Source organism: Erinaceus europaeus, chromosome 6, assembly GCF_950295315.1.
Source record: "Erinaceus europaeus chromosome 6, mEriEur2.1, whole genome shotgun sequence".
Classification (NCBI taxonomy): Eukaryota; Metazoa; Chordata; class Mammalia; order Eulipotyphla; family Erinaceidae; genus Erinaceus; species Erinaceus europaeus.
This window is the reverse complement of record NC_080167.1, coordinates 32438411-32451249: the sequence shown is the minus strand read 5'-3', so window position 1 is coordinate 32451249 and position 12839 is coordinate 32438411. Positions and strand designations below refer to the sequence as shown.

Genomic DNA, 12839 nt, shown 5'->3' with positions numbered 1-12839 from the left:
AAAATGAAATAGCATCTCTGGTCTTCCAGTTTTGTTTGTATAAAGAGAAGAAGGGTTCTCCACATAGGTAGTATAGAGAGGTGATGTAGGAAGCAGCTCTGTCACAAATGTAGAGTTTCTGTGCCTTCTCAATGCAGACACTTACTCAAAGCTTACTCTTCACTCAGCTAAAAAGTTACAGAATTGACATTTTTAAATTTTTACTTTTAAAATTTTAATTGTTTTAAATATTTATTATTTCTTAATTAGATAGTAATTCTTAATTAGAAACAGAAAGGGAGAGAGGGAGAAGGGGAAGCCTGCAACACTGCATCCCCCCTACAGTCAGGGAATGGGGACTTGAATCTAGGTCTTCGCACATAGTAACATGTTCATTCAGCTGGGTGTGCCACCTGACCCAGCCGTATTTTAATCATTTATTTTAAGTTGTTAACCTTTTTTGCTTCTGTTAAGTAGGTTTAAACTAGGTGTAGGAATACATCTTCCTTCATTGTTTACTAAGTGACTGGAAAAGCAAATCCATCACTTGGAGTGACATGAAGTGGGAAAATGCTTTAACAAGATAGTGCTTCTAACTGATTTCACATGGAGTGTAAAGTTAATATTTTAGTGCATTTCATTTTTTTTCTAGCATTTTGATATAATATAAAGTCATCCTAAGGGACTGGGGAAATAGTTTAATGATTATGCAGATGGATTGCATACCTGAGGTCTCAGGTTCAATCCCTCAGCACCAGGGCTGAGCAGTGCTCTGACAAAAATAAATAAACAAATAGTTTGTTTACCTGTCGTTTGTTTCTATTTTGTATTCACAGAATTTCAAAATACTTTGAATTGTAGCCAGTAAGTTATGTAGTGACTGGTAGTCTTGATCCAGTTTTTGTTGTTACAGGGGTTAGTCAGTGACTTGATACCAGTTTTTATTTGTCACTGGATTTCATTGCTCCCAATCAACTTTTTTCAGATAGAGAGACAGAAGAGAAAGATACCATAGCACAAAAGCTCAGTTGGTGGGCCCTAGACTTTGCCTCCATTAGTCAAATGGCAAAGCAGGCACAGTACCTAAATGAGCTATTTCACAGGCCCTGAGACAGCTTAACTACTACTGCTTCAAAGGTTAATTTTTCTTTCTTCCTTTTTTCCACCCTTCCTTCTTTCCTCCCTTCCTTCTTCCCTCCCTTCCATCCTTTTTTTTTTTTTTCAATTGACAGAAGGAAAGAGACAGTGAAAACAGTGTACCACTCAGTCATTTGATGCAGCACCAATGATCAAACCTAGGACCTCACACTTACGTATGTAAGGCACACATTCTGTAGCTGAGCCACCTCCATGACTCTTCAGATGTTACATTTATAGTCTGTTCTTGTATAGAATATATGCATTTTACATTCTGTTCTTGTTAGAATTTCATAACATTATAATGCCGAGTGTCAGAGTGTGTCTGTGTGTGTGTGTGCATGTAGACATACACAGGAATGATTGCAAGCCCAGGAAGCCTTGATTTTGGTGACCAAGAACTAAGCTGAATAACCTGGTTTCCTAAACACAGCCTCAGCTTTTCCTGCTCTTTACTATAGCAGAGAATAACCATTTTCTTTTTTTTCTAATCTTTATTTATAGGATAGAGACAGCCAGAAATTGAGAGGAAAGGGTAGAGAGAGAGTCAGACACCAAGACACCGGCAGCCCTGCTTCACCACTTGTGAAGCTCCCCTGCAGGTGGGGACTGGAGGCTTGAACCTGGGTCCTTGCCCACTGTAACATGTGCACTTAGCCAGGGGCACCACCACCCAGCCCCCAAGAATATTTTCTCTCCATAATTTTTGTTGTTATTAAAGAAAAACTAGATTATTTTAATATCAGCCAGTTCAGAGTTATTAGCACTATACTACATTCTTTGTAGCTCTCAAAGCTCAGGTATAGAATTACTTTTCTCCAAATCTTGTTGCAAGAACCACAAAATTAGGTGTCATATAGCCAACAAGCCAAATCTTATCAATTTAATTTTATAATTCCTACAAATTGAAAGAATCTCCTAGGATACTTTCCTGCCTAAAATCAATGTTTAAATCAAATAGCTTTTTATTTATTAAATGTAAGATAATAATATTAGTATTTTGGGAGCCTAGAAAATTTTATTTAAGCATTTCTGAAACTAGTTCCTATATAGGTGACCATTTTTATATGCATGAAAGCTTATTTAAATGAATACAAATTTATATAATATAAATGCCAAATAAGCTCTTATGAAATACTTCAAGATTTCAGAATATGGACTGGGAAAATAACATATAATTGTTATGTAAAAGACTTTCATATCTAAGGCCCCAAAGTTCCAGGTTTAGTCCTAGCACCACCATAAACCAAAGCTGAACAGTACTCTAGTTAAACTTTATTTTTATTATTTAACAACCTTATTGTTAAACAATGAAAATTTTTAAATTATTTCAGAATGTATACATTTGTTTGTTCTAATATTATCTTGCATTATTTCAGAAATCCTGCCAGAAACCTGTAGACAAATATATTGAATATGATCCTGTAATCATCTTGATTAATGCTATTCTATGCAAAGCCCAGGCCTACAGACATATTCTTTTCAATACTAAAATAAATGTAAGTTGTGGTAATTTTTTTTCTAACTTTATGTGACAGTGCTTTTACATTTTAAAGGAATACTACTCTTGAATAGAATTAAAGAACATTTTAATTTTTTTAAATTGGCATTAACAGTTTACAATAAATATAATTAATACATGTGTAAGATTTTTCATTTTTCTGCAAAACACTCTCACCACCAGGCCTAGGTCCTCCTCTGCCATGGATTAGGACCTGAAAGCCTTCCCTACTTCTCCCCCCCCCCCCCCAGAGTCCTTTACTTTGGTATAATACTCCAAACCTAGTCCAAGTTCTACTTTGGGTTTCCCTTTCTATTCTTATTTTAGCTTCTGTGAGTGAGATCATACTATATTCAAACTTCTCTTTCTGGCATATCTCACTTAACATGATTCCTTCAAGTTCCATCCAAGATGAGGTAGAGAAGGTGAATTCATCATTTTTAATAGCTGAGAAGTATTCCATTGTGTATATATACGACAACTGTCACTCAGCCACTCATCTGTTGTTGAACACCTGAGTTACTTCCAGGTTTTGGCTATTACAAATTGTGCTGCAATGAGCCTATGCATATACCTATGTATGCGCAGATCTTTTTGGATGGGTGTGTTTGGTTCCTTAGGATATATCCCCAGAAGAGGAGTTGCAGGGTTATAAGGTAGGTCCACTTCTAGCTTTCTGAGAGTTCTCCAGACTGCTTACCCCAGGGGTTAGATCAGTTTTCATTCCTATCAACAGTGCAGGAGGGTTTTGCCCTCACAACCTCTCCAGTATTTGTTTTTTGTTTGTTTGTTTGTTTTATTTTGTTTTTTGGATAGACAGCCAGAAATTAAGAGGGAATGGGGGTGGGGAGAGATAACTGCAACACTGCTTCACTGCTTGTAAAGCTTTCCCCATGTGGGTGGGGACCAGGGGTTTGGCACTGTAATGTGTGCACTCATTTAGGTACACCACTACTGGCCCCTCCAGTATTTATTTCCATTTTAAAAAAATACTTATTTTTTTTCATTAATGAGAGGGAAGAGACAGCCAGACCATTGCTCTGGCACAAACAATGCCAGTGATCAAACCCAGGACCTCTTGCTTGAGAATCCAACGCTATCCACTGTGCCACCTTTCAGTCTGCTAGAGAACATTTTAAAAATACTCTGAGGATGGGTTTTTTATCTCAGCACTAGAAGTTTTTAGAAATAATAGACATTGATATTTTTAAAGGAGCATGATATCTAGTGTATATTTAAGAATGTGGAGAGAAAATAACAAACCACAAGTCAGATTACATTTTGAAATGGTACTACTTATTTTTAACAAAATAAGATGAAGATTATGCAATCACAGAGGTAGGTATGCATAAAAGAAGTAAACAAAAGTTGGAAGAAAAAAATTTTTAAAACTATTATGTGATTCTGGGGCACAATGGCTAGAGTTTTGGTCTTGAAAGCATGAGGTCCTGATTTGGATCCCTGGCATCACATGTCATGTTCCAATTCTCTCATGTTAATAAATATTTTGAAAAAAACACACAATACATTGCATTCTGTACTCTATTATTAAGAGAATACATTAGGTGAGTGACAACATTAAGCTTAATCATAAAAATTCTAACTTGTTAGAACCTGAATTGGAGTTGGTGTATTGCACTAAAGTAAAAGACTGGGGTGGATGGGGGGGAGAGTATAGGTCCAAAAAGGATGACAGAGGACCTAGTGGGGGTTGTGTTGTTATGTGGAAAACTGAGAAATGTTATGTACAAACTATTGTATTTACTGTCAACTGTAAAACATTAATCCCCCAGTAAAGAAATTAATTTTTAAAAAAATTCTAACTTGTAAGTTGCATTTTTCAAAATATCTAATGGATTGAATTGTTAACTAATAATTTGTGTGTGGCAGATCAACCACAAAATTGCCAACTAAATAAATATTGACAGTTAATAATGAATAGTTTTGTAGTATATGTCAAATACTGCTTAGATTGAAGAGATTATGTTAAGTGAGATAAGTCAGAAACAAAAGGATGAATATGAGGTGATCTCACTCATAGACCAAAGTTGAAAAACAAGATCAGAAGGGAAAACACTAAGCAGAACTTGGACTGGAGTTGGTGTATTGCACCAAAGTAAAAGACTCTGGGGTAGGGGAGGTTTCATGTCCTGGAACATGATGGCAGAGGAGGACCTAGTGGGGGTTGAATTGTTATGTTGAAAACTGGGTAATGTTATGTATGTACAAACTACTGTATTTTACTGTCAACTATAAACCATTAGCCCCCCAATAAAGAATTTTAAAAAATTGCTTCGAACATACAGATAAAAAAGTGTATTTCTTGGGCTGGTTAGTGGTGCACCTCGTTGACCACTACCAAGGATATAGGTTCAAGAACCTGCATGTTACCCCTGGAGACCTCACAAGTTAACACTAATCACTGTCCATGAACTATGTTGGGTTTCCAATTTTATAGTAATAAAGTTTAACCCATTGGAGAAACATAAAAACAAAAGATTTTTATTGTCTGATAAATTATTTTTTCAAAACTTCAGACTCTAGAACTTTAATCTGCTTTGACTCCTTTTACCTGCTATTTTTCATTATATTAACTAATACTCACCCAGCCTACGGGTATATTTTTAAAATTCACAATCATAGGGGTCAAGTGGTTTCACACTTGGTTAAGCAGTCACATTATAGTGCACAAGGACCCAGGTTCACACCCCTGGTCTCTACCTGCATGGGGAAAGCTTCATAAGTGGTGAAGCAGGGTTGCAGGTGTTTTTCTGTCTCTCCCTGTATTTCCCTCCCCTCTCAGTTTCTCTCTGTCTCTATCCAAAAATAAGTAAATAAAATATTTTTAAATACCATTAAAATAAATAAATAATAAAATTAACAATCAGACTAGTAGTTTCTTATGGGGTGTTGCAGAACTTTCAGATTAAATCTATTCTCATTACTGCCTTCACCAACCCATGATTTATATAAGTTCTTGCTTGAAAATGTAACATAGGGTGAACTACTATTTAAAGCAGTTACTATTCACTAGGGAATCACCTTAGGATTCCTTCTCCCCTATACAGTTTCAAAATATGTATATCTTTGATTTACTTTCAAAGATTCAGAATCAGAGTTACCATTTGAAAAAATTTACCCCATATGATGATTCTGATGAGTATTGCAAATTATCAGCCAGTGTTTTACAGAATGGATTTATAATTATGTGCTTATTTGGGCATTTCTGAATTTGGAAAACTATTATTAATAGATGGAATGTTATTTCAAAGTTATAATTACCTATGGCTGTACCTATTAGAATTAAGTACAATTGAGTGCTTTTAATTAAATAACAATGTGTTTTTGACTACCAGATGCATGGAAAACTCTGCATATTTTGCTTGCTTTGTGAAGCGTATCTGAGATGGTGGCAGCTTCAAGATTCAAACCAGAACAGCGATCCTGATGACTTTATAAGATATGCCAAGGAGTGGGATTTCTACAGAATGTTTGCTATTGCTTCTATAGGTAGGAAGAACCCGTGCTTTCTATTCTTAGTTAACTAGTACTTACTATCTGGATCTGAAGGAATGTGTATGGTAGGACTAGTTAATATAGTGATGTCATACTAAATTTTTAGCTCTACAATAAACCTAGCAGGTAACTTTGTCTAAGTTATCTACTTCCTTTCTTTTTTGTCACTATGTGTTAAGAAAATAAATATACTTGCCAGATTGAAGGTTTTATAAAATTACATATGTACATATATATGTATATATATTTAACTTTTTCCACCAGGGTTATTGCTGGGGCTTGGTGCCTGCACTATGAATTCACTGGTCCTGGAGGCTATTTTTCCCATTTTGTTGCCCTTGTTTATTGTTGTTGTTATTATTATTGTTACTGCTGTCATTGTTATTGAATAGGACAGACAGAACTCAAGAGAGGAGGGGAAGACAGAGTGGGAGAGAAAGATAGACACCTGCAGACCGGCTATACCACCTGTGAAGCAACCCCCCTGTAGGTGGGGAACCGGGGGCTGGAACCAGGATCTTTTTTTTTTAATATTTATTTATTTATATATTTATTCCCTTTTGTTGCCCTTGTTGTCTTTTATTGTTGTAGTTATTATTGTTGTTGGATAGGACAGAGAGAAATGGAGAGAGGAGGGGAAGACAGAGAGGAGGAGAGAAAGTTAGACACTTGTAGACCTGCTTCACCACCTGTGAAGCAACACCCGTGCAGGTGGAGAGCCGGTGCTCGAACTGGGATCCTTGTACTTTGGGCAACCTGCGCTTAACCACTGTGCTACCACCCGACTCCCTGGAACCAGGATCTTTAAGCCAGTTCTTGCACTTAGAGCCATGTGTGCTTCACCCACTGTGCTACCAGCCATCCCCCTCTAAAATGTTTATTAATTTAAATCCTGATTATTCAGTTTGAAGATTGCCTAGGTCATTTTTATTTAGACAGATTGAAAGTTGGCTTTAAACATATTGCTTAGTGCTAGAACCTAAACCTAATAAATTTAAATTTTTAAAACAAAATCTTAAAATTTCTGAAGATGGCAGTCGGGCGGTGGCACACATAGTACAAAGCACAGTCACCATGCAAAGATCACAGTTCGAGCCCCTGACTCCCAACCTGCAGGGGGCCACTTCACAAGCAGTAAAGCAGCTCTGCAGGTGTCTGTCTTTTTCTCCCTGTCCCTATCTTCCCTCTCAATTTCTCTCTCTCTTTTCCAATAAAATGGGGGGAGGGGGAATAGCCACCAGGAGTGATGGGTTTGTAGTGCTGACACCGAGCCCCAGTGAATCCTGGAGGAAAAAAAAGATTCTAAAGTTGATTTGTTTTATGTCCATATTATTTAATATATTTTTTTAAAACTTTGTTTTGCGGGGTTGGGCGGTACCGCAGCGGGTTAAGCACACATGGCAAGAAGCACAAAGACCAGTATAAGGATCCCGGTTCAAGCCCCCTAGCTCCCCACCTACAGGGGAGTCCTTCACAAGCAGTGAAGCAGGTCTGCAGGTGTCTGTCTTTCTCTTCTCCTCTCTCCATTTCTCTCTGTCCTATCCAACAACAATAATAACCACAACAACGGGAGGCCAAGAGGGGGGGCACCTGGTTGAGCGCACATGTTACAGTGTGCAAGGACCCAGGATCAAGGCCCTGGTCCCACATGCAAGGGGAAAGCTTTGCGAGTGGTGAAATGGTGCTGCAGGTGTCTCTCTGTCTCTCTTCCTATCTCCCCCTCCCCTCTTGATTTCTGCTGTCTCTATCTAATAAATAAAAAATAAATAAAATTAAAATAACCATGACGACAGTAAAGCAAGGGCAACAAAAAGGAAAAAAGTAGCCTCCAGGAGTAGTGGATTTGTGGTGCAGTCACCTAACCCTGGAGGCAATAATAATAATAATAACTGGTTTCTTTTTTTGACAAAGTTTTTATGCTTTATTGGAATAAGTTAGTATAAATGTAATACATAGTTTGATAAATGAGATATATTGCCTGGGAAAGCAGTAGCAAATAATGCAAAAGATAAGTGTAAAATCAAATTCAACAAGAAATTAAAATGGTATACTAGAACTATGTATTTAACAAAAATGAAGGAAATTTAGGAGCACAAGAATCATGAGATATAGAAAATGTATTTTAAAACATAGCAGACTATATTAATGATTATAGTAAATGCTACTAACAAATGCAAGTAGCCCAGTAGACTCTCAAACTTGATAATTAACAGAGACTCAACTATACGCAGTTTACAAGATGCATTCAAGAAATTTGAGGAGTAAATAAAGTTTAATGGAAAAGGATGAAAAATAGATGCCAATCCTGAGGCTATGTGGTAACTCACCCAATAGAGCACACATGCTAACAAAAGTTCAAGCCCCTCACACCTATCTGCAAAAGGGATGCTTCACAAATAGGAGAGCAGTGCAGTAGAAGCCTCTTCTCTCTTCCTTCCCTATAAAATAAAATAAAATAAAATAAAATAAAATAAAATATAGGGAGTCGGGCTGTAGTGCAGCAGGTTAAGCACAGGTGGCACAAAGCACAAGGACCGGCTTCAGGATCCCGGTTTGAGCCCTCAGCTCCCCACCTGCAGGGGAGTCCTTCACAAGCAGTGAAACAGATCTGCAGGTGTCTGTCTTTCTCTCCCTCTCTGTCTTCCCCTCCTCCTCCATTTCTCTCTGTCCTATCCAACAGTGATGACATCATTAACAAAAATAATATCTACAATAATAAAATAAAGCAACAAAGGGAATAAAGAAATTTAAAAAACTACAAAAAATAAATAAAATATAAAATGCTATTGGAAATGGTGGAGTCATGCAGGCACTGAGTCCTAGAAAAACCCAGGTGTATAAATAACTTTTTATCATTCTCTGGGCTACTATCTCATATCCATTTTTGAAGTTATGAAAACAGACTTTGTCTTCTTCTTGATCATGAGGGATAGGCTTCCCCTTGAAGGAAAAAAAAAAAAACACTGTGTGATACTAACAATACAAACAGTTTATCAGATAGAAATCTCCTGTGTTCCTAGTTTATTAGTAGTTTTTGTAATAAGTGGTTGCTACATTTTGTCAAATAGCTTTCAGTATCTGTTGAGAAGACCATATGGTTTTTATTTCAAAATATTTTAAATGGTTTTAAAATATGGTATATTAATTGATTTTGGATGCTGAAGCAATCTTTTTTTTTTTTATCCCATCGTTGAGGTTTCACCACCAACTTTTTCAGATAAAAGGGAGAAAGACATAGAGGTTGGGAAAGGGGTGACAGGGTGAAGGGAGCAATGTACCACAGCACTGAAGCTTCCTCCAATGAGGGTAGGGTCTGGATTCAAATCTGGATTCCACATGACAAAGGAGTACAAGTGGGCTAATTTAATGGTTCATCATACTTGTTTCTCATAGAACATACTTGTCAATATTTTGAAACTGAATAAGAAATTTCTTTCTATTGTTACTCAGATTTTTTTTTTTTCTTTTTTTATCCAAGACCTCATGTGTGTGCCATTTCATTGCTCAGGGTAGCTTTTTCATCCAGATGGAAAGCCAGACAGGGAGAGATACCTCAACATCAGAGCTTCCTTTGATGCCATAGGACTTCCTATGTGGTGTAGGGCTTTGAGCCTGCGCCACATGCATGACAAGGCACACATCTTACTCAATGAACTATATCCCTGCTCCTCTATTTACCTTTTTTTAATTGAGGAGGGGGATTAAAGATGTGTAAAATTTCTGTTTCAGGCAGGAGTAGATAGCATAATGGTTATGCAAAGAGACTCATGCCTGAGGCTCTGAAGTCCCAAGTTCAATACCCTTTGTCACCATAAGCCAGAGCTGCTCAGTATTCTGGTAAAAAAAAAAAAAAAAAAAAAAAAAGAATTCTGTTTCTTACAAAACACTCTCACCCCCAGCCTATATACTCCATCATGCACCAAGACACTTTTTTAATGTTTCTTAATCTGATCCATAATAAGGCTGTAAGTCCTTAAAGCACCTTATAAAGAATATCCTGGAGGATAGGTGGTAAAATAAAATGCACATGTTACTATGTGTAAGGGCCTGGGTTCAAGCCCCTGGTCACCACCTGCAAGGGGAATTATCATGAGTGGTAAAGCAAGCCTACAGGTGTCTCTCTATCTACATCTCTTCCTTCCCTCTCAACCCTCTCAATCTGACTATCCAGAAAAGAAAGAAAAAGGGAAAATGAAGAAATAATAGCCACCAGGAGCAGTAGGTTTGTCGTGCATGCAAGCAGACCCAGCAATAAACCTAGTGGCAAAAAATAAAATAAACCTTAATAGATAAAGCACTTTATAATTTAAATTCTTTTGTGGCATTACTAACAAAGTTCATTAGCCATCTTAGGTTAGATTTATAGGCTCTGTCCTATCTACAAATGAGAAAACAAGCAAAAAGGAGGGGAAAAAATTCCCCAAGTGCCATAGCCTGTCAGTGTTTTCTCATCTGCAGCACTCTGTAAATGGGCAGCAACTCTGACTGAACCCACCTGATCAATGGAAGGTTTCAGGAGTGTAGGCTCCGTAACATCTGCCTCATGAAAGACTGTGCAGAATCCAAGGGCTATTATGGCTTCCTATGTCTTACAGATTCTGTGTTGTAAAGGCATAGAGGTTGTCTCGTTCACTCTTTTATTCAGCACAATAAACCCTCTTCTCCATAAAAATTCTGATAGATGCTCTTTGAGTACTTTCAGTGACAGAGACAGCCCACCATTATTTTATAATTCTTTTCAGGAAGCTCTTTATTTTTTATATTAATATTATTATTAGTCCAAATACCAGGCTGTAACACCTGCCTGTTTGAGCAGGTCCTTGCAGCTGACAGTCTTCAGTTATTTCAAAGGAAGACAGTATACTGCTCCTGAAGACTAGCAAATTTTGTGTAGAGTAACCTTCCTAAGTTTTTGTTGATCCTAATCACCCATATTTGGAACTTCTGTAAGGAAGAACTCAGTATTTCTCCATTATGATATATACTTTCCAGAAAAACCTGACTCTGTAGAAACCTAATTAACACAGCTTAATTGGAAACAGAGAATTACAGACAGGCCACTCAAAATGAATGCAGCTAGATGATCAGAGGCGAACAATCTTAAAATAATAGCAGTCAAAAGATATGTTAAAGTCCTGTTTAATGGGAACAGAACAAATTGTGTTTCCCCATAAAGGGAAACCAGTGGGACTATTGTCTATTCCAGACTCTGAAGAAAATGATATGGAATTGCTCTCAAGCAATTATTAAAATGGGGGCAAGGAGATAGCATAATGGTTATACAAAGAAACTCATGCCTGAGGTTTCAATGTCCCAATCCTCCACACCACCATAAAACAGAGCTGAGCAGTACTCTGGTAAAGAAATTAAAATTGTTAAAATGAACTTTTTCATTTACTAGGTAACAGAATATTCAAATTCTTGTAAATAACAACACTCATTAAATAAAGCAATCTGTTTCTTTATGTGAGATAAAGAGTTATATCTGGCAGACTTAAAAACCTACATTCTGCTTTATCTTTTCCTTGGAGATCTGTAACACTGAAGAGAAAGTTAACCTTCTAAGAGGAATTTCAGAGCATTTAGGAATACATTTGTAAAGTAGTTATTTTTTCTGTAGTGAATGATGAAATTTTTCATGAAAGAATTATTGAATATATTTATGAAATCATGCCAGCAGGATTTGACACAAAAGATAGAGGCTATTTAAAAAAGAAGAAGGAAAAGGAGAATTTGATTTTGACAAAGCATTTCTCATGAAATCATCTTATAAGTTGTATTTTATAATTATAGTCTGTTCTTAGGATAGGGACATTCATATTTCTATTTTTCACTTCTATAGAGCAAGCTGCTTTTTTTATTGGCATTTTTGCTTTCCTGTGGGTAAAACAACCCATGACAGAAAACAAAAAACCCAACTTCATTTTGCTGCTGAAAGCACTGTTATTATCTAGCTACGGAAAACTTTTGCTGATTCCAGCTGTGATATGGGAACATGACTATACACCCCTGTGCCTCAAACTCATTAAAGTGTTTGTCCTTACATCAAATTTCCAGGCAATTAGAGGTATGTTTAGTTAAATGTATGTTTATGTTTTATTCTGTTTTCTCAGTTTTGAACTTGCATGAAAGCTTATACTGTTTCCTGAGTATAGTTTTTATATAACCTAGTAAGTCTTCATAATATAAATAATGCCTAAAATTCTTTATAGTATCTTTTTATATAACATGTACTCAGTATTTCTTCAATTTAACTACATGACACTTTATTTTAAAAAACACTTTCATATGCATTATATCTGTCCTGAGGGGTTAATAAGGCAGCCTTATTACCTCCACAGTTGGGGGCTAAGGAAGAAAAGACACCTACAGAATTGTTCTACCACTTCCCCATTGCAAGTGGGGACCAGAGGCTTGAACTAGGTTCCTTGCATATGATAACATGTACACTCTACCAGATATGCTAGCACCTTGCTTAGTTTAGGGAGTTTGTAGAGGCTTGTCCAAAGTGATAAAGCAGGCAGATTAAGGTCCAGTTCTCCTCCCAACTCAGGATAGTTCCTACTGTTCTAAAGCATAAACCAAGCCTGTTTATCTTCATTTTTTCTCATACATTGTAGAAAATATTCTTTTTAATCAAAATGCTTACCATATTGTCAACTGTAATACTGAGAATCTCTTCTGCCACTTTTTAAATTTAGGACCT

At 36.7% G+C, this 12839-nt stretch overlaps 2 protein-coding genes across 3 annotated transcripts in view; one reads left to right on the top strand and one right to left on the bottom strand.

The window, feature by feature from the left end:
- The window catches only part of ARV1 (ARV1 homolog, fatty acid homeostasis modulator), a 30739-nt gene that overhangs the window by 10736 nt on the left and 7164 nt on the right, over window positions 1-12839 (top strand). The window contains exons 2-4 of one of the 2 annotated variants that reach the window (XM_007537606.3): window positions 2496-2615; window positions 5974-6127; window positions 11976-12200. In XM_007537606.3, the coding sequence (XP_007537668.2) occupies window positions 2496-2615; window positions 5974-6127; window positions 11976-12200 (499 nt within the window). The remainder of the gene's footprint in view (window positions 1-2495; window positions 2616-5973; window positions 6128-11975; window positions 12201-12839) is intronic. The other variant, XM_016194549.2, reaches the window with a different exon arrangement.
- The window catches only part of FAM89A (family with sequence similarity 89 member A), a 61013-nt gene continuing 56624 nt past the window's right edge, over window positions 8451-12839 (bottom strand). The window contains exon 3 of the transcript XR_009550214.1: window positions 8451-8571. The gene's annotated coding sequence lies outside the window, so the exon portion shown is untranslated. The remainder of the gene's footprint in view (window positions 8572-12839) is intronic.